Here is a 27,371-nt window from a genome sequence, read left to right on the forward strand (position 1 = left end):
CCAGCACCAGCGCCCCCCTTCCCGCGTGCGGGCTTCCCCCCCCCCCCCCCCCCCCCCGACTCGGGCGGCTTGCTCCGGGCCACCACATTCGCGACCTTGCGTGTGCTCTCTTCTCCCGGCAGATGACAAATGAGCACCCCTCCGGGCGGCGTGTCTAAGGGTACTTTATTGTGCAAGTGTTCGAGAGGCCGTCCCTACCTGCCTTCCATCGCCCTTCCTGCCGGGGGGTGGCGCGCGCGAGCGAGAGGCGGAGGGGCGAGTACCGTGCTGAGAAGTGCCGTGTGAACGGGGGTGCTGCCTGCTGTGCAGGTGGAAGCCGGAAGGGGGGGGGGGGACAGGAGCACAGCCTCCCTCTCGGTCTCTCGCGCCTGCGTCCGCCCTTCGGGAGAGACGCAGGCGCCAGGTGCGGCCCCTGTGGACCTTGTCCGCATATGGCACACCCCGGGGAGCCGCCCAATCGCCTCAAGCAGCCCAATCGGTGTCCATGTAGTAGCTGGCATCCAGGGCCGAGCCGAAGGAGCCGCCGCCGGGACCCGGGCCACCGCCAACAACGCCATGTGCCCCGGACCAATAGTTGCCCAGGGCACAATCGGCTGTCGAGGCGCCGGTGATGGTCTCCTCGCCGAGGTCCAGGCCTGCTCCCCCGCCATCGACGCAGCCCGTGCTCCATGGCACATCCTGGTGGTGGAAGGTGCCGGCCGTCGGCCCGGGCCCGGCGGAAAAACGCACGGCCCCCAGGGACGAGCCGGTGCCCAGCAGGGAGGAAGGCGAGCACCCCCCGGCTGCTAGATGCATATGGTGGTGCGGGTGATGATGATGCTGATGATGATGAAGGGGACTGGCGCCGGGGCCGCCGCCGCCTCCATTGGCGCCATCCATCGGGGGCATCATGAGGAGGGAAAACAGGCCGCCCTCGCCACCCGGCCCGTCGGCATGATGGCCGTCATCGCTGGTGGCCTGACAAGAAGAAGACAGGGCGGCAGGCCCGGCCGGCCCCTCCCGGGGGCCGGTCATCCCACCGGCACCTGGCAGCGAACCGGTCGCCAGGAGACCGTGGAGGTGTCCGAAGGAGGGGCTTCCACCGGCCACCAACGGCCAAGCGCCACCAAAGGGCTCCGAGGGATCCGCCAAATCCACGCCCGCGACCATCCCCCCGTGCATGCTGGCCCTTGCACCGCCGCCGGGGGGCGAGGGCATGAGCAATAGCGGCATCTCCCGGGTGCCTGGGGCCGAGGTGGTGGCCGCTGCGGGGGGATCCCCCACTCGCACCATCATGTGGGTCGGTGGAGTGGCGCCGGAGGAGCCCGACGGGGTGTGCACATGGCCGGTGCCAGGGCGGTGCTCCCCGGCAAGGGGCTCCGCATCGCCACCAATGCCCGGCATCATTACTTGCACGGCCGGGCCCTCGCTCCCTCCAGCGAGCGCTGTGGGCCCCCCGGCGGCGGCGGCAGCGGCCAGATCACACGTGGATGATAGGTCGTACGGAGAGGGCATATCGCCGCCTCCGGAGCCGGGCAGCCATGTTTGCAGGTTGCTGGTGTGAGGTGTGGTGACCGAAATCGGAGCCATGGCGTCGGCAGCCTCGGGCGTCAGGTCGGCCGGCTGGCCGGGCGGCGGCGGCGGCGGCGGCGGCGGCGGCGGCGGCTGCTGCTCGTGCTGGCTGTAATCGCTCTGCCCACCCGAGGGGAAGGGCGCCCCTGGCCCCATGCCCCCGGGCCCGGCGGCGGCCGCCGTCGAAGCCCCCTGATGATAGGCTCCCAGTGGGGCTGGGTTTACCACGCCCAGGTCTCCATCGGCCCAAAAGAGGTCGGTCGACGGGGCGGTGTCCATCGCACGATGGACCCCGGCCTTGGGAGTCCGAGGCGGGCCGAAGCCTGGGCCGGCTTCGGACGGCCGGCGGTGATGCTGTCCGGAGGCCGCTTGCGCCGCAAACCCCGAGGAGTAGATATCTCGCCCGGCGTTGGCACTGGCAGGCTCGGTGCCGTTGTCAGCCCCCAGCAGGGGCGACCCGCAGCCCGGCCGGCCGGCCGCCGCCAGCGGGACAACGGCGAAGTGGCCCGCCGCATGATGCGACGCCTCATGCAGGTGCGACTGCTGGTGCAGAGGGAAGGAGGATGGCCGGTAGGATGGCGTCAAGGGCTCGGCCAGAGGCGGGGGCGCCCCCCAGGTCCCGGCGTCCAGGAGCCCCATGCTCCCAGCAGCGTGGTGTTGCTGAGGCTCATGCTGGTAATGGTGCTGGTGAAGGGAGGCAGGATGATGCTCGTGCACTGGCTTGGCATCACTCGATGTGACCTGTGTGGCCGCCGCGGCTGTTCCGGCTGCTGCCGGGTAACCATAATGGCCGTCGAAATGCGTGCCATACGGCCGCCCTCCTACCAGGGGGGCATACCGAAGGGTCTCGCCCTTCGGCACCGAAGCCAGGCTGCTGTCCTTTGCGCCCGCAGCATGGCCAGCAGGGTGCTGATCACCAGCCGAGCAGCTGGCAGCCGCTCCGGCTGCTGCCTGGGTGGTTGCCGACGGCCCGGCCGCGGCGAAGCTCAACTCCGGGCTGTTGGGGATGGTCTTGCCAGGATCCTCGGGACAGTCGCTGTTCGACGGGAGCGGGGCCCCGCCCGCCGAGTCGGGAGGCATGCCTGCCCGTGCCAGGTGGTGGTCGGCCGCCGGCACGGCATTGGCCCCATCCCGGGCCGGGTGGTGGGAATGGCGGTGATGGTACTGATAGGATGGATTTGCCATGCTCGAGCCGGCGTCCGCCGGCGCCGCCTTGGACGTCAGATGCTGCTTAGGGGTGAGGGGCTCATGAGCAGCAGGTGCCAGAGTTGATGGCATTGCCGCCGGCCCGGGGGCCCTGGAGGCCGCCATCGAGGCCGATGCGGCCGGTGACATCGCCAAAGGCGGCTGGCTTGCTGGATGGCCGCCAGTGGGGTATGAGCCATGCCCCGGGGAGGGGTCTGACGGTGGGGCCACGTCCGAGCGCTGGTACGCATGTTGCAGCGCCACCGGTCGGTACACTGCCGGGGCGCCGCTGTGGGCTGAAGGGTTCCCCGGGAGCAATGATGGCCCCGGCATCAAGCTGCTCGGGGTATGGGCGAAGACTTCGGCATGCGAGTCTTTGTCGAAGCCCCGAACACCGGGCGGCAGTGGAACATCACCGGTCAAGGGGTGGACAAATGCCGGCCCCGAGATTGGGCTCGCGCCAGGCAAGACGGCGCTGCCATGCAACATATGTTGCTGCTGCTGCTGCTGCTGCTGCTGCTGAGCGCCCACTGCCATTGGAGGGGGCAGAGACCGCGTCACTGTTGCGGCTGTCAGCGATGCACTGGGGAAGTTGGGCCCGCTGACCGGGCCTCTTGCTTCTCCCCCGAAAGCACGATGACCGCCGTTGGTCGCCGAGAGGTCGGCAAAGGGGCCGGTGCTCCTCTCGCCATTCACATGCGCCACCCCCGAGTGGGGCTGCTGTGGGTGTGGAGCCTGCTGATGGCTCTTCTCGGGCTGGGGCGTCTTTGGCGGATCCGGCGGCGGCCCCTGCGGTTGGGCCAGTGGCTGCCCCTTCGTGCTTGCCTGGTGTGGCGCCTGCGGCGGTGTTTCCCGCTGGCTCGGCCGCATGTGCATCGGCAAATGCTGCGACGGGAACTGGCCGCCAACCGGACCCGCGGGTGCAGGAGACCCACCCAGTGAGAATGCCTCCGCCGGCCGGTGGCCATGGTGGGGGAGAGGCCCGCGACTGGGCGGCAGGGAAGCATCCCGCCCGGTGCCGGGCCCGGGGGCGCTGTAAGCCCGGGGCGCGAGGCCCATGCGCCGGTCCGGAGCACCGGTCGCCAGGCTATCCTCAGTGATGTTGAAGAGCTCGCCACCAGCCATCGGCCGGCCCGAAGGCACCATGACCACCCCGTCGTCGGCCGTGGCCGTGATCGGCCCCCCGGTCACCGTGGCCGCTGCCCCGGTCGGCAGGCAGAAAGCCGGTCCGGCCATAGTGGCTGCCAGCGGAGCCGGAGCCGGGGCCGGAGCCGGAGCCAGACTTGGTTCGCCCAGGCGTGCACGCTTGCGAGCACCTACCCACGCGTGTGCCACCACACAACGAGACACAAGCACGCGCGAAGATCCCACCGAAGGGCGGCCAGGGGGGCGGGGGCGACACGCAACGAGGGATACCGACGCAAAAAGCGGCGTTCCAGAGCCGTTAGCTTCGGCCTTCAGCATGGTGGACCTCTTTTGAGGATCAGCCTCGCCATCATGGACAGCCTCCTCCCCCCCCCCCCCCCCCTGCTCCCCTCCCCAAAGGCCCAGGGACCCGCAACACCATCCTTGACGCACCGTCTTCCTCGTGGTCCAGGAGACTTGGCGGCTCTATCCGGGCGCCTGGGAGCCGCGAATGCATGTGGTCGACCCTGCCATCGGCAGGCTCGGCCATGGCCTGTGCTGGAAGATTGGGCCGACTGAGCTCGGCGGCACTCGGGTCCGGGTGATGGCGCGACCCTGCTCCCGACGCGGCCGACAGGTAGACAGTACCGCCGACCGGGGCGTCTGCTGGCCCGGCCCCAGCGGCCAGGCCGGCCAAGCGCTCGCTATGGAGAGTCAGCTGCCCGGTGCCGATGGTGTCCATCAAGCCAAGCAGGCTGCTGGTGATGTCCATGGACGTGGGCGTGGTCCCGGAAGAGAGGGCACTTTGATGTGGGCCCGGCGGAGCCAGAACGACGTGGAGAGGGGGGCCGTAGACAGGCCAAGGCCCAGCCGAGGAACCGTTAGCGTCATCTGCCTGCAGGAGGCCCCACCCCCGAAAGCCCCACCAATCAAGGGAGGCGGCGGGGGGAGCCAGTGCGGCGAACTCGGTCGCCCTTCCACCAACGCACCTCGCATTGATAAATTGAGTGATGTCGTTGAGCTCCGGCAAGGGGGGGAGAGCCAGCGTGTCGAGCAACACCAGTAGCAGCTGCTGCACACGAAGCCGTGCCGGGCAGTCCGGGCACACGCGCACATGCTGCAGCAGGGGCTCGGCCGCCTCGCGCAGCGAAGCAGTGAGCGCCTGCTGCCCGATGCCCATGGCCTCGGTTGCCGTTTCCAGGTCACTCTCGCTCTGGTACAGGTCGTGGATTCGCTGGCGCTTCCGCTCTCGGCACTGGCCATTCCCATGGTCGGGGAGGGATATTCCAGCGAGGTATCCCACGGGAGTTAGCGCACTTCAACTGCCTCAGGCAAGGGTCCCCCGGGCGTCTGGCACCTGGGCCAAGGGGAAGGCCGGGCAAGGGAAAGGATAACCCGGCCGCCGCTGGCATACGCACCCGCTTGGCTGACTCGCGGTTGGCCAGACGCTTGGCCTCCAGCTCCGGATCGACGCTTCCGCGAGACCCGCCCGCAGGACGCGGACTTGGACGGTACTGGCTGGCCGCCGGTGATGCTCCCTGCGGGATGGAGGCATTGCTGCCCGCGGCGCTGTCGCCACTGCCAGCGGCATTGGCCCCGGCGATGGATGCCGACTTCAAGTGGTCCATGAGCGAGGCCCGCTGGGAATGGGACGACGACTGGGAGGCCAAGTCGAGAGCATGCTGCGAGGAGGCCCGATAGGCCGAAGGGTAGGTGTCCGCCAGCACTGGGCCGGCCGTCGGGGCTGGGTGCTTATCCTCCGGCGGAGACCGCAGGGAGGCGGCGAGTGCCACCGGCTGCACCGGCGGGGTGGACGCGCGACCCGAGTCCGATGCATGGCCCGTGGTCGGGGCCGTGGCCGTGCAGGGAGTCGTGCAGGACCCCTCGGAGTCGGTGTCAGCACCGATGTTGGCAAGCATCGTGGAGCTCTGCGCGTGGGGCCCGCCCCGGGGCTGAAAGGCGGAGAGGGCCCCATGCTCGCGCCCACCCTCGGCCATCGGGTCGGTGGCGGCGCCATAAGCCCGGGCAGGGGGTTGGCACCCGGTGTCCGGGAAGTTGGCCGGCCGCGAGCCCGGCGACGAGGGCGGAGGGGTGGTGTCGGTGGCCCCGGCGTCCGGGGCACTTACCGATGAAGGAGGCGCGTCCGCCGGGGCTCGGGCGCATGCGGCCGAGAGGTATGACGGGGGCCGATGCGCAGAAGATGCCGACGAGCATAGCGATGCCGGTGGTGAACCGGCTACCGACAACGCGGATGAAGCCGCGACATGCCCCGGAAAGGAGTCCCCATGTGTGCGGGCCTCATCGGCCGGGGGCCCCTCGATCGAGGACGGCACAAGGGCCGACACGACGACCGGCACGTGAGCCCAATGGGGGCTCTCTTTGCCAAAAGCACTGGCCAACGGGCTGCAAGGCCGTTGCCAGTGGAAGGCTTGCAGGTGGTCGGCGGGGTGGCGGATATCCGACTCCACCGGACGAGGCGTCCGGGCGGCCGGGCCGGCGGCGGGAATGTCCCCACGGCCGAGTGGCGGGGACCCTAGCGAAGCACGCCCCGGCGGGGGGGAACCAGGCTGAGCTTGGGCACGCTCGTCCTGCGGGGATCCCTGCAGAGATGGAGCGGAATGCATTGGCAGCCGGCGATAGGCGCGCGCCGAAGGATGGCCCGAAGCCGAGGGTCCTCTGGTGGCTGGTTGCGGCGGAAGGCGGCCGGTCGATGGAGCGGGTATGGCGGATGTGCAGGAGCTGGCCAGGGAGTGAGCGCGAATGGGGACGAAGGCAGGGGGGGGGGGGGGGGAGTGCGAGCGAGCGAGCGAGCGGCCGGGCCGAGATGCAGGGCGGGGCACAGAGAGGCAGGAGGAGGGCGCGGAAGCAACGAAGGACGTGTGCAGGGCGCAAACGCGCGATCGCGCGCCGTGGTGGAAGTGTGATGTGCATGGCAGTGTGTCAGATACTGACCCGGTCATCAACAAGGCGGCATCGATGCGTGCTGGGTCAGGGTGCTGCCTGCCTGTACGAACCGGCGAGGGTCAGTCGCAAGGGCTCACGACCGGAGACAGGGCTGAGGCGGGCACCGGGGACGAAATGGGACACGGAGGGTGCAGGACCGGCAAGTGGGGAGCATCGCCAATCGGTCCGGGGGACAGGTGCTTAAGACACCGCAGTGGCTCCGCGACAGGGGCGCGGCGGAGGGGCGTTTCCAGCCAGGAAGATAGATCCGGAATACCACGCGACCAGGCACGACGCCACGCAGGTAGTGAGGGGACTCCCTGCTGCGGAAGGGGGGGGGGGGGAGGGAGGGAGGAGGCAAGTGCACGGGCAGGTCGTTTGGCCGGGACTTTGGAAGAATTCCACCGGGCTTGGTGACATGCGCCCGAGGTGCGGACGACAGGTATCCGGAGGCAGGCCGCCCAGCGTCAGAGCGCGAGGGTGGTGTGTGTGCGTTTGGGCACGACACAGAAGGCGAAAGGGCGCGGGGGGAAGAGGGCGAGGGAGCGGAGAGGCAATGTCTGCCGATCAGGGTCGATCGGCGGCTAGGCGCCTCTCCACCTCTTAAAAGCGGAGCAACACTCTGCAGGCTAGCCTGCCAGAGCGACAGGGTGCGGCCAGGCTCGTATGCAGAACTCGCCCGGGGGCTGGCGCCTGGAGGTGCCTTAGCCTCGACTTTGGTCCTGGCACCTGCCCTAGCTTCGCCTCGATCGGGTCCCCACCGGGGGCTTGGGGACTCCCCGATGGCTGCGCCTCCGTGCATGCCAGCCAGGCCGGATATGCCTTCGGGCTGGAGGCCCCAAGAAGCCACCAGGCCCACCCGACCGCAGGCCGTCCCACGCGGAGGAGGAAGAAGCAGGACCAAAGCGGGGGGGGGGGGGGGGGCCGACAGCCGGACGTCCAAACATGGAGTCCTGTGCCTTGGCATTGGAAGCTTATCGAGCCCATGCAGCGATCGGAGGACGAGCATCAGAGCATTGCTGGCAAGATACGCGATGCCACGGGTGATAGGGCAGCGCTCGGCCGAATGGGCATAGCATGGGCCCCCGGAGTCGGCGGCCCCCGGCGGTGCCCCGGAACAGCCAACACCGAAAGTCAAAAACACGGCCGGGTGCCCATGGAGAGGAGGGGGAGGGGCCGCACGAGAGGCAAGGCCACACGTGGGACCGGCCCTCCGCGGGAGCAAGCGCGCGCGGCCAAATTCTACTTCGCGAAGCCGGACCTCCCTCTGGCTACACCGCACCCGGCATCTTGCCGATCTTGGCCCCTAGATTCCCTGTGTGTGTGTGTGTGTGTGTGTGTGTGTGTGTGTGTGTGTGTGTGTGTGTGCACGTATGCGCTGGCTATTTCTCCCGAGGAGGCACCATGCCGAAGACCAGACCAGCCAAAATGGGGTATGGGGCCGGCGGGAGGGGGATGTGGGGGGAGAGAGAGAGAGAGAGAGTGAGTGAGTGAGAGAGAGAGAGAGAGAGCGGGAAAGTACACGCGGGCCAAGGGGGCAAGGGACACAGGACACCCGTGAACCCAGCTCAAGTGCACGAAGCCATGCAGGCGAGCAGAGTGTCCTGTGGCGAGATGAAAGACAGGGGCCGGGATCGCGATGATACGGGGTTCCGGCCCCTGAACGTGAACCACCGAGGGTGGCCGTGGTCGAGGACAGGGTAGAGATGGATGGCGCGGGGCGGGGCGGGGCGGGGCAGGGGGGGGGGGGGGGGGTTGGTCCTTTGAACCCGCGAGGCCTTCGCGGAAGCCAACGAAAAGATGCCCACCCCACAATCTCAGGCCGCGGACGCCCTCGTCGCCCGCCCCGGACCGGTCGGATGGTTGGGAACATGTTCTCTCTCTCTCTTTCTTTCTCTCTCTCTCGCTCCGCCGGGGAGCCCAAGGCGCCCCGCGGGGCCGGCAATCGGCATCGATGGAGGCCGCTCGGGCCAGGATATGGCCAGGGCAGGGTCCTCTCGGGCAGTCGGCACCAGCGTCCTCTTCGAAGGGTGGCTGACCCGATAATCAACCCATCCGTGCCTTGGTGGTGGCCCGCACACCCCCGCAGGCCGCAGGCATCCGCTCCGCCGCCCGATGGGGCGGCCCCAAGCCAGAGAGTGCCTGGCCTGCCGCCCACCCCCACCCCCGGCCCCTTGCTTGCGCCCTCGGCTCCGATGGCGAACGCTACAGCGGGCGCGTGGATGTCACCATCTGAGAGATAATCTCCTCGCCCGGTCGGCGGTGCTCTTCTACAAGCACATCAGCATCTGGGGCGAGGGCTAGGATGTGAGCCCTCCGTGCGCGCGCGCCACCACCAATCATTCTAATTTAGATCCCAGCGTCACACATGTGTCGCAGAGGCAGGCGTATCGGCCAATCGCGCCTGGCACCCTGGCCATGCGTGTCCCCCCCTCCACCCGGGCGAGGTGATATCTCGGGCTCTCGGGCAGACGCCGCAGAGGAGGCAAAAATACAGACCTGTCCGGGCCCAGGGGGGCGGTCGATCAGTTGGCATCAGTTGGGAGCTGTCCACCCCTCGTCCATCCCCTTAGCCCCCCCCCCCCCCCCACTCAAGCCTCAGATCTCTTCACCTCACCCCGCGGGTAGCAAGATCTGCCCAGAGGCCATAACCACAACAGAACTGCGACATTTGCCGCATTCCCTCCTGCGGAGGGGGTGGGAAATGCTTGGTAGATAGGTCCTCGCCGGGGTAGACTGGCACTCCCAGTGCATCTCCCAGAAATTGTGTGCAAAGGGGAGGAGAGTCGTGCTGAGAAAAGCAGCACTGTTAGGCGGGAGGGAGAGAGAGAGAGAGAGAGAGAGAGGGGGGGGAGAGAGAGGGAGGGAGGGACCACGCTGATGATGTTTATCATAAGGAGAGTATAGAGGCATCCGCGGCCGGGATAGCTCGCCGGCGGTGGACACTCCGGGTGGCATTGAAGGTGGCTGGTCATGACTTGGTTAGTCCTGGCCTCAAGACGAACGATGAATGGGGAAGGGGGGGGGGGCAAGCACAAGAGAGCCCAAGGGAGAACGCACAGCTCCGGGCTAAGAAGGAGGATTCCGAGAGGCTGGAGGATCGTGTCCTGGAGGCCACCCGCCCAGGGGGCTGGCCAACGGCACCTCGCTCATCCGGCTCGGCGTCATATCCACCATCAGACTCTTCATACTCGACAGGGGGCTCCATGTCAAGGGCAGCGTCCGACAGACATGGCTGACCGGTCCACATTGTATCCTGGGCTTCGTTCACGGCATGGGCCACTGGCCCGGCCTTGGCTGGCCCGGCACTTTCCGCCCGCTGCGCGGTATCGTCAAGGCGGTGAGAAGGGGACGAGCAAAAATGGTGGCGGCAGTCGGAGGGGGCACGGGTCCAGGCGTACCGGTGGCAGCGGCGGCGGCGGCGGCGACGGCGGCGGCAGCAACAACAACGGTACTGGGGGCGGCGGAGAGGAAGGCGCTGTAACTAGGTGGGCCGAGTCACTGCTGGAAGAGAGAGACACGGACGAGGCGGAGGGGCGCCTGGCCACGGGGAGACCATGGGAAGATGCTGGAGGGGAAGTGCCGACTCCGGCCCGGCTGGCGCCGGCCCGCAGGGCGCGGTTAAGAAGCTGCAAGGGCCCCGTACGTCGCCGGAGGGGCGCGCGCTGGCCAGGGCCAGGGACTTGGGTCGTGCGCCCGGGCGGCGGAGTGAGCGATGTTGGCCTCGAGCCGAGGTTCGGCTCCGGGTCATGGCCAGTCGCAGGGACTGATGCCGACCGTCGAAGAGGCAGCGCCTCGAGCAGGCGGTCCATGCGTGGAGGCTGCGGATTCGGCGAGGACTGTGAGAGAGGTCCGACATGGGGAGCGTTCGGACGCTGAGGAGGAGCGGTCGAGCGTTGCTGTGTGGTCGAGCGCTGGGGGGCAGCCGGATGCGGCGGCGAGGCCATGGTTTGTCCGCCGGAGAGGGAAGTGGGCGGCCGTGAGGGCCCGACAACCGGAGCCGAGGGAAGATTGCTACGTGGCCCGGGAGCCGGACGCCGAGCAGGCCCGGGCGGAGGCGGGCCCGGTGGCCGTCGCAATGGCGATGGGCGACGCTCCGGACCGGTGAACAGCACCCAGGCCAGCACCGCACCGCCAAGGATCAAGATAAACCCAGCCCATAGGAGCCCGGTCAGCAGGGTCACGGCCACCAGCCAGCTGGCCAGGGGGAAACGCATGACCAGTGCTGTGAGACCGCGCGGCCGCGCCGCGATGCGCAACTCCGACCGGTACACCAGGATGTCTGGCCGTGAAAGGCGAAGGTCCATCCGAACTGGGACCAGCTGGACCACGAGAAATGAGGATGATAATCCGGCGGGTAGAGGGAGAGAGAGAGAGAGAGAGAGACGGGGGAGGGGGGCAGGGCAGCACAGTCAGCAATGTGTCCGACACACACCCGAAAAGATGGCCACCATCGCAAATGCATATTGAAGAGACACGGGACACAGCACGAGCATACGAACCGCCGAACGTCGGCACTCGGCGAGCGCCTGCGCCGGTGTCGGAGAGAATGCCTCAAACAGGGGGACACGCAAGTTCACACGCAGGTCGGTTGGCTTGGGCAGGACCAAACGCCAGGCTACTGACACCGGCCAAAGGGGGAGGCGCAACAGGCGTCGGAGGAGCCCAGGCCCCGGTGTGAAAAAGGACGATACAGTAAACTGCCGAGGGGGGGGGGGGGGGAGTCAAGCAACGCAATGTAAGCCACTCATCAGCAGAAGGGCGCGAGAGGGCTCAGCATGGGGATGGTTATGCGTACGGCGCGGGAGGCGGTTGCGCCGACGAGGAAGTGGCCAGCCGCCTCGGCCGGGGGCCGGCCGCCGCCACATTTGTACACGACCCGTACGCCGGCCATGACCATGCCAATGTCACGGTTTCGCGGAGTGTCAGGCACCTCCAGATCCAAGGACACATCATATCGATTGTGTGTGCTCAGGAGCTGTCGACAGTCGTCAGTGGTGGTGCTGGTGCTGGTGGTGGTGGTGGTGGTGGTGGGATAACGAGACAGAGCGAAAGAGGAAGGGGGCGGAGGGGGATATCTTGCGCGTCTGTGCATGCGTGCCACAGCAAGAGGCAGTGGCCCATCGGAGCAAGCAGGCAACCAGGGCATGACGCACAGATCCCTGGCGAAGCGGATCCCGATCATCAATCTCGGAACGCAGAAGCCACACACGAGCAAAGGCAGCGAGAGTATCGCGTCCGGGCTGGCTCCAGAGCAGCCCGGCCAGCTGGCCATCTGACGCAGTGTCTGCCTGCCAAGTAAAGCCTCCGCGGCTTGGGGCGGGAATCGGGACTGCACCATCCACTCCACCCCCGGGGGCCATACACCGGCCGGCGGAATCCCGGAGGCCCGGACCACAAGGCACGCCGGCCAGGACCCCATCACGCACAGCGGCCCAGTCATCCCCGGGCAGGAACGGCCCCGGTGTTGGAGAGCCCCCGGACAGGGGAGCAAATTGCCAATGCACCGGAAGCGACACATGCGGCGGATCAGGCAGATAGCGCGCACGCAGTAGCAGGAAGCTGATGTTGGCCAGAAAGAAGAAAAGCCCCGACAGCAGGGTGGCCGCCAGGAGGCCCAGACCGAGGAGTAGAAGAAATCGGGCAGTGATGGCCGGGGCGCGCTGAGCCCATGGCGCCCCGGCATCTTTCAGGCGCTCATACAAGGGACGCCGGGGGGTGTGACGCTGCAGGGCACCGGCCATGGAGGGGGCAGCGGCCCGGGCAGTCGCCACTGAGGCCGCGGCCATGGTGGCTGATGCGGTCGCGGCCGGCACCGGGCCCGGAGTCGACACCGGGCGGGGCGCCTGCACCGACATCGGTGCCCGGGTTGCCATGTCCCCCGGGGTCCCTGAGGCAGCCTCGGACACCGGGGGAGCGTTCGGAGAAGCAGGCGCCCGGGGGGGAGAGCCCTCGATAGCTGGCAAGGTGGATGGAGCCCGGCCGCTTGGGGCCTCATCGAGCAGATCCTGGTCGTCAGACTGCTCGGACAGGACGTGGTAGCCAGCCAGGAAATGCGAGCCGGCCCGGTGGCCTGCACGCAGGAGGGGCCCGGTGTCTGGGTAGCCAGCTAGATCGGGCTCATCGGGGTCCGAGGTTGCCAGCAATACGAGGGGGTATTGCGCGGAGGCCGCTCGCGAGGGGGACTCCTCCCCATCCGAGGCGCTGGTGGACGTCCCGGAAGGGGTGTCACTGAGCTCGATGTCCGACACTGACGGGCGCCGGGTGATGAGTGTTGTCAGGCTAAAAACACCGGGGGTGTGGCGCCGGCGTCGGCGATCCGGGCGCCGCCCCGGAACATCGGGAACTGCTGGTGCGTGAGGAGGCGACACCGGCAGGAGGGGACCCCCTGGATCCTGTTCGGCGGTGGGCATCGGCATCGGCATCGGCACCGGCATCGGAGCCTCGACGGCGCTGAGGAAACCGCTGCTGCTCAGATCACTGGGCGACGCGACAAGCGCCGAGTCCAGATCACTGCCGGATGGGTCACTCTCGGTGCCGGTGCCGGTGCCGGTGCCGGTGTCGGTGCTGGCCTCGCCGCTGGCTGGCGTGAAGAAGGACGAGTCATCCGACGAAGAGACCGAGTCCAGACCCACCATCACGAAGGAATCCGGCGAGCTGATGCCAGCACCCGCTGCCGCTGGCTGTGGAGAGAAGGACGCCCCCGAATCTGGGGAGATGCCGTCGCTCAAGGAGCCGTGCAGAGCGGCCAGATCCTCCTCGACCAGTTCGCCTGCACGAAGGAAGGGCGAGTCCTCATGCGCCGCGAGCAGGGCATCCACATAGTCGAGCTGGACCGGTTGGCGAGATGGTGAGCAGGGTTGGAGGGGGGGGATCGGAAGAGCGGCGGGGGGGGGGGGGGGGGGGGGGGGGGGGGGGGCGGGGGGGGGGGGGGGGGAGGCCCAGGAGAGCGAGGGAGAGAAAAAAGGCAGGTCAAGGGGGTGCATGGGGAGGAGGAAGACTTCGGACCATCTGCTCGACAGGCATCTCAGCGGTCTCGGAGACAGGGTCGCGAGCTTGGGACATCCTGCTCGGTCTGGCACTCCGGCACCATCCGAAGGAGTGAGGGGAGCGGAGCGGAGTCGGATGAGGGGGCAGGCGTTCCGCGAGGAGGTGGCCACCAAGTCGAGGGAGAGAGCGAGAAGAGTGGGAGGAAGGGGGGGGGGCGGGAGGAGGAGGTGACGAGGGAGGATGCATCGAGGGCGGGTGGCCCGGCCACGGTCGAACCTCCCTTTGGATTGCCACCGTCTCCGGTGTCCAACTATGCACCGACACAGGATGGGGCGGGCCCCGGAAGAGGGGCCGAGGGACACGAGAACACAAAAGAGCGCGCTGGGGCGGCTACTGCTCAGAATTGCTGCCGATCGCGATGGGCATGTGACTCGGTCAGGAGACGATTGCCCCAATCACGCATTATTTGAAGCTCCCCGGGTGGCAGGGTCAGCCTCATGGTGAGCTGTGCTTCCGGTGCCCGGATCCAGGCGCGGGCCAAAAGTTTCGGGAGATGGGGGGGGGGGGGGGAACAGGGATGTCGGCCAGGGAAAAGGGCGAGACGACCGGCACACATCAGCAAGTTGAAGGGCCGACCTAATCCTCCCTGGGAGGGGAGGAGTCCCCTATATTGGCCGGTGTGGAGGGTGGGCAATTTGCGTGTGCGCGGAAAAATATGATCCCGGGCGTGAAAATCCGGCGTTCATGGGCCACCCCGGGGGCAGAAGGGGGGTTGCCCTGTTGGAGCGGGGCCCGGACATGAACTTGCGGCCGCGGCGACACGCACACACGCACGTGCGCGCGCGCGCGGGGGGAATCCCGCGGGCCGCGTCTGTACCCGGCCCAGTCCCCCTGGACTCCGAGGGATGCGGGGGCGGGGGGTGCATGTGAGAGAAGGGCGCCGGGGGCAGGGGAGGGGCCTTTCATGTGAAAGCAGCCGTCCTGCGTCAGACCTGCGGGCGCGCCGGAATCAACTCCCACATCCATAGGCACACACGAACAGAGGCAGGCCCTCTCCTGCCAAGGTGGCAGCCGAAGAGCACCGAGGGCGCGCTGCCCCGCTTGATCCCTGAGCGAGGGCCGGAGGAAAAGGCGGCACACGGGCAAGAGGCCACCCCACCGGGGGGGGGCGGGGGTCTATTTCTCCTTCCGATTCCGCCAGTCCTGCTCTTCCTCGGGTGTTAACACCTGCTCGGAGCAGGCCTCGAAGCAGGAGAGGGCGAGGCGGGAGGACATGGCCGCGCCCGCTCCGGGGCAGGAGACGGGCGATCGACCAGGGCTAGGGCCCGGTCTGGTGCGGGCCTCCGCCCTGGCCCTCCCCCCCCCCCCCGCCGCCCGAGCACCGGGCTCTGGTTGGAGGCGCAGATGTGCCTCGGCTCGATCGTAAATTTGCCTAGACGCCAGCGTGCCGAAAGGAGACCCCACCTGAGGCCACTCCGGAGAAGCTCCCGGGGGAGGACCACATATGACGCCCTCCTCCCTCGGCGCCCCGCCAGCCCGCCCGCCCGCCCGCCCGCCCGCCCGCCCGGGGGGGTGGGGGCGGGGCGCGAGAGTGGGAAGCCGGTCGCCAGGGTGGAATGCCAGCCACGCAGCCACCCCCCGGGGGCAGGAGGGCGAGGCGGCCAGAGGGCGGGAGGAATCCATTAGATGGGCCGCGCTCGCGCACGCGCACAGCCATCCGGGCTTCCACGAAAAGCAAAAAAGCCCGGGGCGTGGGAGGAGCAGAACGCTTGGCCCGGGCGCGAGGCGCCTTCCATGATGCCCTCGGCCTCTGCCCCCCTCCCCTGGTGAGCCGGAGGCCCTAGGCCCCGGGGCCGGTGTTGTTGTTATTGATGCGGTGGCCATTTTCACGTGGGCCGGATGCACTCGGCGGCCCCCCCCCCCGGGAGCCGAGTCGTCCGATGGTGGGCGTCCGCTAACATGTGCCTCGGCGGCGAAGGTCCAATGCACGTCCACATGCACAGGGGAAGGGGGGGGGGGGGGGGGCGGGGGCGCGCCATGGACAGCCCACTGGCTCGCCCCCCCCCCCTCCCCACGCCCCATCCCCTGGCGCACGGGGAACCACCAGGGCACGAGCCATCAATGCGGCGAGCGTGTCAGGAGAGTCCTCCACACAGGGGGGAGAGGAGACCACGGGCACCCCTGCGCTGGCCTGCCCCCGGGCATGAAGGCGGGCTGCCGATGTGTGCGTGTGCGTGTGCGTGTGCGTGTGCGAATCGTGGCCTCTTTTCGGCCACCGCTTCGGACCGCCCAGGCCCCGGTGCTGGGGGCACACCCTTTCTCCTCGAACCCCCCATTCCGAGCCCCTTTCCCCCTTGTAAGTCCTCTCTTCGCTCCCTCTTTCCCTCTGTTCCCCCTCCCCCCTCCCTCTGCCCCTGACCCTGGCCCTGTCCGCTGGACAACACTGCCACCATCTTGCCGTCTCCCCCCTCCCGCCCCCCACCCCCACCCCCACCCCACCGCACCCCGCCCTGACTTACGCCGTCTCTCCTCCACAGCCTCTCCCCCTCCGCCCTTTCCCTCACCATGGCCGAAGCCCGCTCGGCCGTCTCCTACCGCGCGCAGCCGGCGAACCTCTCCTTCGAGGTCACCGACAATGAGATCGTCTTCCGTCTCAGCAAGGTGCGCCCAGGCCGCCCCCGCCCATCACCCGCTCCCTCTTGCTTTTTGGCCCCCCTCCTCACCCTGCTCTGGACTTGGTGAAAAATCCACAGAACGCCGTCCCCTCTCTGGTGACCTCGGTCACTTCGTCCGCCACCCGGCGCCTGATCCGCGTGCGGAACATCATCTCCAATGCCCTCTACCCGTATCCCGCGTGGCAGTGGGCGGCCCTGGCCGCGGCGCCGGCGGCCCTCATGCTCACCGAGCACGGCAGCCCGGCCTCGGCCCCGGAGGCCGTCCGGTCGGTCCTCGATGCGGCCCGGCACCATCTCGACCGCATGGAGGACTGGCTGCCGAAGGAGCTGCCCCGCGAGGTGTCTGTCGGCGCGGTGGCCCTGGCCACCGGCACCGCGGCCGTGCTGCTCATGTCCTACACCCGGAAGGCCCTTCTCCGGGCCCTGCTCCATTACCAGGGCTGGATCTATGACACCAAGGGCACCAGCACCACCACCATGATTTGGGGCGTGCTGGTGCAGCTCCTCTCCGGGCACCACATGTTCAAGCTCCTCCGGCCCAGCGCCCTGACCTACAGCAACCAGTCGTCGCTGCCGCGCCTGCCGGTCCCGGCTCTGGCGGACACTTGCCGCCGGTACCTTGCCTCTGTCCAGCCGATCCTCTCGCCCGAGGAGTTCTCCAAGATGGAGACCCTGTGCGCGGACTTCGAGCGCCATGAGGGTCGTCGCCTGCAGCGCTACTGCGTGGCCAAGTCTTGGGTCACCCCGAACTATGTGCGCCCCCGACAGTGCCATCCATCCATCCATGACACATGCCATGCTCTCTCGCTCTCTCGCTCTCTCGCTCTCTCTCCGCCCAGAGCATTGGGTCCTCCTTTTTCCACCCTCTGCCCCGCTTCCCTGCCGCCTGCCCTCCTCGCCCTGGTGACACACAATACCCACACATGCACATGGTCTCCCGGTGGCATGCCCCTGACTCATCTCGCCCCTCCCTCTCGCCGCTGTGGGCTCGTCCCCTCCTCCCAGGTCACCGACTGGTGGGAGAAGTATGTCTACCTGAACGGGCGCGACCCGATCGTGGTCAACTCCAACTACTATATCCTGGACCTGAAGGCCGAGCCGCCCACTCATCGCCAAGCGGCTCGCACTGCCTCCGTGGTTTGGCGCTGCCTGGATGTCAAGTACAAGCTCGATCGCGAGCAGTATGCGCCGATGGTCGTCCGTGGGACGGTCCCCATGTGCATGTGGCAGTTCGAGCGGACTTTCAGCACGACTCGCATCCCCGGCGTCGAGTGCGACACCCTGCGCACCTTCCCCGAGTCCAAGCACATCGCGGTCCTGCGCCGTGGACACTGGTACACGGTGGAGGTGCTGGACGGTGCCGGCAGCCGGCCCATCGCCCCGCGCGAGCTGGAGATCCAGTTTAACTGGATCATCGACCATGCGGACCGCCATGCCAAGCCCCCGACCGAGGCCGAGGCTTCGATTGCCGCCCTGACCGCCGACAACCGCACCGAGTGGGCCAAGGTCCGGTCCATGTATTTCTCCTCGCACATCAATGCCTCCTCGCTGGCCATGATCGAGAGCTCCATCTTCGTGGTGGCCCTCGAGCACGAGACCCCGACCGATTTGTCCTCCACCGCTCGGTCGCTGTTCCATGGCGATGGTCGCACCCGCTGGGCCGACAAGTCCTTCATGCTCATCACCTACCCGAATGGGCGCATGGGCCTCCATTGCGAGCATTCGTGGGCCGATGCCCCGGTCATTGGCTTCGTGGTGGAGATGTCCCTCCAGGTTGGCGAGTACATGGAGAAGGACACCTTCTTCACCAAGGACGGGCATTGCGCCATGTACGTGCCACCCCCGCTGCCGGGCATTTTGGCGTCCTCCTTGCCTTTCTTCTCGGCCCACTTCGCTGTCCGGATTGCGCTCGCGCAATGTGGCCCCCTCTCCTCGCCAGTGCACTGACACACCTGCCGCGGCCGCCGTCGGCCCCCGGCCGCTCCCTGCCGCTTTCCTTCCTGCCTCTCGGGTCTTGCACTTTCGGATGATCCATCGTACCCCCACAGCACCGGCCCCCTGCGCCCTCGCGCTCCGCCCACGCCGCTCATGTGGGACTTCAGCATGCGTGCCGAAGAGGCCATCATGGCCTCGTTCGCGCGTGCCCAGAACCTCGTGTCTGATGTCGAGCTGGAGGTCGTGGTTTTCAGCGACTTCGGCAAGGGCTTCATCAAGCAGTGCCGCGTGTCGCCGGACGCCTTCCTGCAGATGGCCCTACAGCTGGCCTACTTCCGCGAGTCCCAGGGCCAGTTTGTCCTGACCTACGAGTCTTCCATGACTCGACTCTTCCTGCATGGGCGCACGGAGACCGTCCGTCCGGTCACCCACCCCTCGGCCAACTTCGTGCGCGCCTTCTTCGACCCGGCCGTCTCCAACAAGGAGCGCATCCGCCTGCTGAGCCTGGCTGCCGACAATCACCAGAACCTCTACCGCGATGCCATGACCGGCAAGGGTGTCGATCGTCACCTGTTCGCCCTGTACGTCATGTCCAAGGGTCTGAATGTCCGGTCGCCCTTCCTGGAGGCGGCTCTCTCCATGAAGTGGAAGCTTTCCACCTCGCAGCAGCCCCAGAACCAGACTGGCATGCTGAACCTGCGCAAGTACCCCGACCTGGTGCGTGAGCCAATGTGCTGTGACACCCCCCCCCCCCCCCACTCGGCATGGCCGAGCCAAGACCCCCGAGACTGTTGGGGCACCTTCCTGTGTCTTTTCCTTTCTTTCTTTCTCTCCCTCTTCTTTCCTCTTTCTGCTCTTCTCTCTCTCACACACACACCAAACGCGAAAAAAAAATAACCTCCCGGCCTTCGTCTCGCTCCCCATGTGATAACCAACCACCTCTCATGACAGCTCTCGTACGGTGGTGGATTTGGCCCAGTCACCGACGACGGCTACGGTGTGTCTTACATGGTGGCTGATGATGACGGTCTCAGCTTCCACATCAGCTGCAAGCGCAGCTGCCCGGACACCGACTCGCGCCGCTTCGCTGCCCACCTCATCCAGTCGCTGCGCGAGCTCCGCCAGATGTTCGAGGATGCCAAGAACGAGTAAGAGGGCGGTCTGCAGCTGGGCAAAAAGAGAGAAAGAGCAACGAGACATGCGCGTGTGGCCCAATCCCGACACACACACACACATGCATGCATGCACATCAATATGCGCCCGCATGCATGCACGACCATGCGCCAGGCCAATGTGCAGGCGCGCGCGCGTGCGCTTTTCACACACCATATCCCGCCCTGTCAACATTTCTCTTCCAGCCGTATCCCTCCTGTCCCCCCCTCTTGTCGCCTGCATGTGGGCCCCTCCGCCTTCCCACACCCTGCATGTACCTCATAAAATAGACTCGCAAATTTGAATCTCGCTGGATGCGTCCCTCAACAAAGGCAAACGGGCAGAAAGAGAGGAGGGCACAACCAGTGGTAGACGTGCACGCGGGTCCTCGGGGGAAGGGGGAAGGGGGGATCCCCTGAATCAAGGAGCTATTCCCGGGGCGTGGTCTCAACGGAAGGAAACCTGATGGAGGAAGGAAAAAAAAAAACAAGCCAGGAGGCTCACCCGGCCCAACCATAACCATAAGTCCCCCTTCTGCCGCCCCTTCGGCCTCTCGCGACCGTGGCAGTTCCTCAAAAATGGCCGCCTGCTGCTGGCGACTCAACGCGCATCCCACCGGATGGTGTAATTAACGGGCGGGTTAGTTGGCATCTGGTAGGGGTCCGGCTGCCGGCGGTCAACTGTGGACGCCAGCCAGTGCGCCGAGGTGGGGCCCGGGCTTGTGAGTGCTTCCCCGGGGCCCGGGCTGGGCCGGAATGAGCCGGACCCCGGCACTGGGGGACTCTTCGATCGACATTGACACTTGGCGCTTCTTGCGGCATGGGGACCGGAGCGGGAAAGGGAGCGCCCAAAGAAGAGCAACAGCAAAAGGGAACGCCCGCATCACCGGCCCGCATCTCGCTCGCCCCGCAGGTCTCCATCGCCCCAGGGGTAACTTTCCTTTTTGGGCGTGCTCTCTGCGGTGCGGGCCGGGTGTGTGTGTGTGTGTGTGTGTGTGCATGCGGGGGGCGGGCGACAAGATGCGCGCGACATGTAAACATGCGCGAGTCCAGTCTCACGCCTGTACCCCCTGGGAGGGGCGCCTGCCGAGGATAGTTGCGGTGGTTTGTCCTACTTTTACCCCGCGGTACGAACACTCATACGCGGCCGCCCTGCCCCGGCCTCAGGCCAGGCCTTTCTTGTAGATCCTCTCCTCGCCGCCACTCTCCTTCCTTCTCCCCTCCCCCCCCCCCTCCCTCCTCTGCAATTGCCCTTCCTCGGCTATCCGCGCAGATACCCTTCCCCCTTTGCACATCCCCACTGCCGGCACACGCTCATACACTTGGAGTACCCATTGCCACCCACCCACCCACCCACGTCCACGCATCATGTTCCGATCTGCCATCATGGCCCGGGACCCGCCATCCAATGTGGCCAGCGGCACACTGCTTGGCAAGCCCTTTCCTTTTCGCATCCCCTTCGCGCCGGAGGCCCCGTCCTTGGATCACCAGGTTGGGACCCCGTTCGAGTCGCCGGCCCTTACACATCGGCCTCCTCGGCCAGAGTCTCGGGACGATGATGATGACGATTCCGAGGGGTTCTCCACCATCGACGTGGGCCAGTTCCAAGGCCGCGCCGCCCACGCCGAGCGTATGTCCATCCTGGGCTGCTGGAATGAGTATGGCCAGGCCCTGCGGTCGTTGATCTGGCTGTCCTATCGGTCGGGTACGTGACAGCACATCTAGTGCACACACACACACACACACACACACATGTATTTACACATGATGCCATACACACATGCTCATGCCTGCTGCTCGACTTGCCTGCCTGGTGGAATTTGACTGCCATCATCACTCACCCGCTTTCATCAATGGCAGGCTTCCAGGATGCCAATCGCACGCAGCGCATCACGGATGCCGGCTGGGGCTGCATGTACCGTGTCATTCAGATGGTCCTTGCCAACACCCTTCGCCGCCGGATTCTTGGCGACGGTGCGCCACATCGCTCATGTCGTCACCTTTCGCCCCCCCCCCCCCCCCCCCCTGCCCCGAAACAAGTATCTCACACACCGGTGCCCCTATGGGCTCAAGACTGGCGCCCGGGCTACAATGTTGAGAAAACCCTTCGCAAGTACCGACAGGTTCGTGGCTGATCACTGCCTTCCTCACCCCGGCGCCTCTCTATCGGCCTATTCCTCTATCCCCCGCTTCCTCCTGCCACTGCCGCTTCTCCTTCCTCCCCCGCTTCCTCTGCTTCTCTCCTGTCTCTTCTTGCCCTTCTGTGTGTGTGTGTATGCTGACACTGGATTGGTGTCTATGCCTCCCCCTTTTTTGTCCAGATTCTGGCCCTCTTTGCCGATTGCCACGACTCTCTCGATCACAGGTTTGCCCCCTTCTCCATGCAGGCCCTCACGAGCCTGGCCTACTCGCGATCGATCCCGGTCAATGGCTGGATCGGACCGCACTTCGCGTCGACCCTCATCCGGTAAGCCCGACCTCTGCCCAACTTTTGCCTCCCGGCCTGGTCGATGTTCCTTCTGCTGACAGATTCTCCCATTCCGCCAGCGACCTGCAACCCAAGCAAGATTGCATCCGTCTCAAGGTGTATGTCGGTACCGAAGGGACCATCATCCAATCTGAAGTCCATGCCCTTTTTGAGGAGGACCGCCAAGCTATGCTTGCCTTGGGGGTTGCCTCGAGACAATCCTCCTCGATGGACGAGACCATCAGCTCGACCCCGGTGTCTCCCTCGCCGTCTGGATCACTGCAGGCGCCGATTGATGTCGAACTGCCCGAGTGTGGTGTTCTCATTCTCCTGCCACTGAAGCCGGACCTGAGCTGCATCCGCCCCGACATCTTTGAGCACATGAAGGTGCGTTGGAAGGCGTCGCAGCTGCCCTCCCCCTTCTCTTCTTGTGGCACATGACTCATCCATCCCATCTTCCCTCCCCCTTTCAAAAAAAAAATAGGCCTGCCTCCTCATGCCACAGTCGATGGGGATCGTCGGGGGTCGGCCGAATCTGGCGCACTTTATCGTCGGCATGGAGGGTACGTGCACGCTGCTGCCATGCCTGTGCGCGCTTGCACTGCCGCACCTGCCCCCCTCAACTAATCCAACATTCCAAATGGGCTTCTGCACCACTGCCTCCCTCCCTCCCTGACCTGGTGGCCTGCCCATGCCCGAACCTCAGGCGAGAACTTCACTTTCCTAGACCCACACACTACGCAGGTGGCCTTGAAGTTCCCGACGGAGCTACATTCTGTCCCGGAGCGGGTACGCTTCCCCCGTTCCTTTTCCCTCCCTGGCCCTTGCTGTTGCTGCTGCTGCTGCTGCTGCTCGTCACACCCCCTGCTAATGCTGGCTGCCTCGCAACACACCCGCCCACACACGCTGTGGAGATAGTATTTCTCCAGTTATCACACTTCGGCCATTCAGCTGCTGCACTACTCGAAGTTCGATCCGAATTTCGCCGTGGCCTTCTACTGCGCCACGCAGCGTGACTTTGCTGATCTGACCGATCGGCTGGCGGAACGCGCCCGGCACAGCCCGGACTTTTTCCTTCGCGTGCTGGCCCAGGCCCCGCCTGAGGAAAATATCTCCATCAAGGTGGAGACCAGCATGGATTCCAGTGACGACGAGCTCCTCCTCCTGGATATCAATCCCACCTAGGCATTTGTGCTATTCTCCTCGGGTCATGCAAGCGAGAAACCGGGCGGGAATGGCGAAGAAGCCGGGCCCCCCCCCCCCCCCCTGGCACAAGTATCACCCTTCTCCGGGAAGCGTGGCCCCTGAAAAGGGGAATACACGTTGCGTTTGTTCCCTTTCACTGGTTCGTCGCGCCTGAAAGAGGGACAGAGGAGGGGCGGGGCGGTCCCCAACATGCACATGCCCAGGGAGGTGCCGTGACCGGAGAGGGGCGGGCGAGGGCATATTCGTTCATCTTTCGCCTTGAGCCGATTCGACTGACCCCCTTTCCGCCAGGGGTCCCTGCTAGGATGCATTTCGCCATTTGTCGGGGGGGGTGTGTGTGTGTGTGTGTGTGTGTGTGTGCGAGAGAGAGAGAGAGAGAGAGAAAGAAAGAGAGAGCGGAGGTGGCTAGTCACTGCACAGGGCGAGGCCCTGTTTGCGGGCCCTCCCGGCCGGACAACAAGACCAAGCTGTTTGAATGCCCTGTTCGTTGGCACCAGACATTGTCACTCCCTCCCCCTCGGCCCCCTGCCTCCCTCTCCCGACGGGCTGAACTTGGGGCCCCTCTCTTGCCTTTGCATTGCCGCCAGCGTTGTGGTCTACCTTTTTTGGATGGCCGCACTTTCCCCTGCCAGGCATCACCGAGGAAGCGTGAAAGCCCGGGGGCTGGAAATAAATAAACGTGGCCCGGCCGCCTGGCGCCGCTGGCGTATTCGCTCGGGAAAAGCACGACCACAGCCAGGGAAGCACAGCAGAGGGGTGTCCACAAGGCACGGGGGGCAGGGGGGGGGGGAGTGCCGCGGGCGCTCTTAACCAGCCGCCAGAGTCGAAAGGGGACAGATGGGCATGCGGGTGGCACGGCGCTGCAAGGGGGGTCGATCGGTGGCAACGCGGGGGTCCCCCCGCAGATGGGACAGGCCCGGCGCGCTGCTTGGTCCCCGCGGCGCAGGGGGCGTGCGCCGGAGAACCCAACTGCTGGCGGGCACGGCGCCCGCGGACAGGGCGCCCTCCTCGCGCACCGATGGCACCCCCGGCCAGTCTGCGTGCCAGCGGCGGGTGCGTTCACAGGCAGGGTCGACGCTGGGGCGGGCGGGGGGGGAGGGGGGCGCCGCTGGGTCTTTGCCGTGGGGGCGAACGATTGCGTCCACACAGCGGACTCGCAGGTGCCCCCCTTGCAGCGGCGGAGGCATGACCTTCGGTGTGTCCCCCCCTCGAGAAAGTCCGGCGGGGGGCCGGGGGCAAAAGAGCGGGGCCCGGCGGCGCCCCGCCCATGTTGGCGCCGGGGATCTGATTCACCCCCACGCCCCCTCAGCCTCCGGGGGCAAGGTGTCAGGCTGGGAGTTGCATGCCGTGGGCGCCCCCTTCGGCTCCCCGGCGGCAGGGGGGACGCCCGGGCGAGATCGCACGCCCACCACCTTGGCATGAGGGTGGCGACAGCATCGAGCTCTCATGCCCAAGCCGTCAATCGCCGTTGCCCAGCCCCAGACCAAAGAGCCGCCCTGACAGCTCACACCGCTGTGTGGTGCTCCCCATCTGCTCGCCTCAGCCCCTCTCCGCCCCGCTTCTCCTCCCTTCACCCGCCCACCTCCTACCCACCTCCCTCCCCCTCCCCCTGCCTCTCCTCCAACCATGGTCAACCAGGACCTTGTCTACACCCCGATCGAGAAGATCCCCTCGGTATGTGCCCTCCTCCCTGGGGCCAGGCCTCCTCCCCTCCTTTGCCGCTCTCCGCCGATCCCGCCGCACGGTCGACATGCTCACACGCATCCCCCCCTCTCCCCGTTCGCCTCCCTCTGCCGTGCAGATTGTCCGCTGTGCCCGGACGGCCTTCGACACGGGCCGCATTCGGTCGCTGGACTATCGCCGCAAGCAGCTCCGCCAGCTGGCTGCCCTGATCGATGTACGCCCTCAAGCTCCTCGCCGTCGGCGCCCCTCCTCTCTCCGTCGCACCCCTCTGCCGCTCCTGCTATACGACCCCCCTGACCCCCTTACCTCCCCCACCTATGCAGGAGAACCGCGAGGCCCTGAACGCCGCGCTTCTGGCCGATCTGCGCAAGTGCCCGAACGAGGCTCAGATGTGCGAGTACATGACCGTCAAGAATGACATCGCCGATGCGCTTCTCAGTATGTGCCAATGCCATCTCCCCTCTTGCCCCGTACCCGATGCGCGGCTGTCCTCTCCTTTGCTCTCCTCTCCCACGCTATTAACACCCCCCCCCCCTTTCTCTCGCCCTCATACACACAAACACACACACACACACATAGACCTTGAGAAGTGGGCTGCCCCGCAAGCTGTGGCCAAGACCCCGGCGCAGATGTTCAACCGCATGCAGATCCGCAAGGACCCCCTCGGTGTGGTGCTGATCATTGGCGCCTGGAACTACCCCTTCGCCCTGACCATTGGCCCGCTGGTGGGCGCCATCGCCGCTGGTAATGCGGCCATCATCAAGCCCTCGGAGGTGTGTCACAATATCACGCACTGCGGGATGCGGGGACGCAGGCACACACACACGCACACACGCACACACACACACACATATATATATATATATATATAAAGGCATGCAAATGGGCCCCTATCTGACCGGTCTTCTCTTCCCAACATGGACTAGATCTCGGCCAACATTGCTCGGGTCATCGGCGACCTGATGCCCAAGTACCTGGATAGCGACGCCTACATTGTGGTGAATGGCGGCAAGGATGAGACCACTGCCCTGCTGCAGGAGCGCTTCGACCACATCTTCTACACCGGCAGCGGTGTTGTCGGTCGGATCGTGATGGCCGCCGCCGCCAAGCACCTGACCCCGGTCACCCTGGAGCTGGGTGGCAAGAGGTGCGCCCTCTTCTTCCTCCTCTGCCGTCTACAAGGCGGCGTCTTCTTCCTGCTGGGTGCTCACGCTCCACCGGTTCCGGGATTCTGACTCGCCCCGCCCCTCAGCCCGACTTTCGTCGATGCCAATGTCGATCTTGGTGCCGCTGCGCGGTCGATCGTTTGGGGCCGCTTCCTGAACGCCGGCCAGACGTGCATTGCCCCCGACTACATCCTCACCTACGCCTCAGTGAGGGTACGCATGGGGTCCCGCCACCTGGCGCCCGCATTCGCACATGCATATGGCTTTGTGCCCGAATGGGTGGCAGCCACCGTGATACCGACCGCGTATACTGACCTCGCCCCTGCATGTGCCTCGCTTGCTGTCTTCATTTGTTGACATGCGAATGCGTGCATACGTCCGCGCCCATACACACACACACATTTATATATATAAATGCACATAGGACAAGCTTGTCCGCGAGCTGAAGAAGGCCATCACCGAGATGTTTGGCGAGGACCCGCAGCGCTCGCCGGCCTACTGCCGCATTGTCAACCAGAGTACGTTTGTTGCCGCCCATAAAACGCGACACACACATACATACATACATACCTACACACAGGCCTCGCCAAATACTTCGCCGTGCGCATTCTGACATCGTCTCCCCCCCCCCCCCCCCCTCCCGGCTCCTCCTTTGCTGGCACCACAAACAGATCACTTCAACCGCGTGCGCCAGCTGATTCCCTCGGCCGGTGTGGTGATCGGTGGTGAGACCGACGAGGCCGATCTCTACATCGCCCCCACGGTCATTGTCGATGTGAACCCCGAGCAGCCCATCATGAAGGAGGAGGTACGCCCACTCCCCGTGTCAAAAACCCACTCCTCTCCCAGCCCCGCCCTGCTGCGGCCGGCTCTCCCGAGGCCCTCCCTCGCCGGGCCCTTTTCTGCGACACCCCCTTGCTGACAGGCTGCGTGTGCATTTCGACAGATCTTCGGCCCTCTTCTTCCGATTATGGTGGTGGACAGCCCCGATCAGGCCATTCGCTTCATCAACTCCCGGTATGCACCCCCCCTTCCCCGTGCCCGAGCTAATCCCCCGCCCTGGTGGGTGTCCCTGCACGAAAGAATCCCCCGAGACCTAACTCCCCCCCTCCCTCCCTCTCTCCTATGCTCTTGTGCTGCTCACACTCGGTGCAGTGACAAGCCCCTCGCCCTCTATTGCTTCAGTGGCACCAGCTCCGTCATTGAGCGCTTCGCCACGGAGACCTCCTCCGGTGGCTTTGTCGGCAATGACGTGGTCACCCACTTTGCCAGTGCGTAGCGAGTCTCCCCCCCC

The 27,371-nt window shown here is 66.3% G+C and overlaps 4 protein-coding genes across 4 annotated transcripts in view; 3 read left to right on the forward strand and 1 right to left on the reverse strand.

The window, feature by feature from the left end:
- Positions 1-9,676: 9,676 nt before the first annotated feature.
- H696_03766 (hypothetical protein) lies at positions 9,677-13,869 on the reverse strand (the record flags this gene model as incomplete). Its single annotated transcript, XM_009497624.1, has 7 exons — positions 9,677-9,771; positions 9,865-10,123; positions 10,206-11,126; positions 11,307-11,504; positions 11,603-11,782; positions 11,961-13,634; positions 13,813-13,869. 7 exons carry the CDS (start codon positions 13,867-13,869, stop codon positions 9,695-9,697), a joined length of 3,366 nt encoding a protein of 1,121 aa, XP_009495899.1. The 3' UTR covers positions 9,677-9,694.
- Positions 13,870-16,115: 2,246 nt separating this feature from the next.
- Positions 16,116-19,648, forward strand: H696_03767 (hypothetical protein). Its single transcript, XM_009497625.1, has 6 exons — positions 16,116-16,150; positions 16,332-16,455; positions 16,548-17,222; positions 17,475-18,298; positions 18,518-19,121; positions 19,356-19,648. The coding sequence occupies exons 2-6, from the start codon at positions 16,360-16,362 to the stop codon at positions 19,554-19,556; spliced, it is 2,400 nt and encodes a 799-aa protein (XP_009495900.1). The 5' UTR covers positions 16,116-16,150; positions 16,332-16,359; the 3' UTR covers positions 19,557-19,648.
- Positions 19,649-20,897: 1,249 nt separating this feature from the next.
- Positions 20,898-23,358, forward strand: H696_03768 (hypothetical protein). Its single transcript, XM_009497626.1, has 8 exons — positions 20,898-21,260; positions 21,416-21,529; positions 21,629-21,678; positions 21,877-22,022; positions 22,103-22,409; positions 22,507-22,585; positions 22,729-22,811; positions 22,941-23,358. Exons 1-8 carry the CDS (start codon positions 20,924-20,926, stop codon positions 23,205-23,207), a joined length of 1,383 nt encoding a protein of 460 aa, XP_009495901.1. The 5' UTR covers positions 20,898-20,923; the 3' UTR covers positions 23,208-23,358.
- A 1,452-nt stretch (positions 23,359-24,810) lies between these two features.
- H696_03769 (hypothetical protein) overlaps positions 24,811-27,371 on the forward strand; it is a 3,815-nt gene continuing 1,254 nt past the window's right edge. Inside the window, exons 1-10 of the mRNA XM_009497627.1 lie at positions 24,811-24,902; positions 25,030-25,125; positions 25,235-25,349; positions 25,491-25,684; positions 25,838-26,058; positions 26,164-26,290; positions 26,502-26,595; positions 26,749-26,885; positions 27,024-27,094; positions 27,233-27,348. Coding sequence (XP_009495902.1) covers positions 24,855-24,902; positions 25,030-25,125; positions 25,235-25,349; positions 25,491-25,684; positions 25,838-26,058; positions 26,164-26,290; positions 26,502-26,595; positions 26,749-26,885; positions 27,024-27,094; positions 27,233-27,348 — 1,219 coding nt within the window. The 5' untranslated portion in view covers positions 24,811-24,854. The remainder of the gene's footprint in view (positions 24,903-25,029; positions 25,126-25,234; positions 25,350-25,490; positions 25,685-25,837; positions 26,059-26,163; positions 26,291-26,501; positions 26,596-26,748; positions 26,886-27,023; positions 27,095-27,232; positions 27,349-27,371) is intronic.

Source organism: Fonticula alba (genome assembly GCF_000388065.1).
Source record: "Fonticula alba strain ATCC 38817 unplaced genomic scaffold supercont2.6, whole genome shotgun sequence".
Lineage (NCBI taxonomy): Eukaryota > Rotosphaerida > Fonticulaceae > Fonticula > Fonticula alba.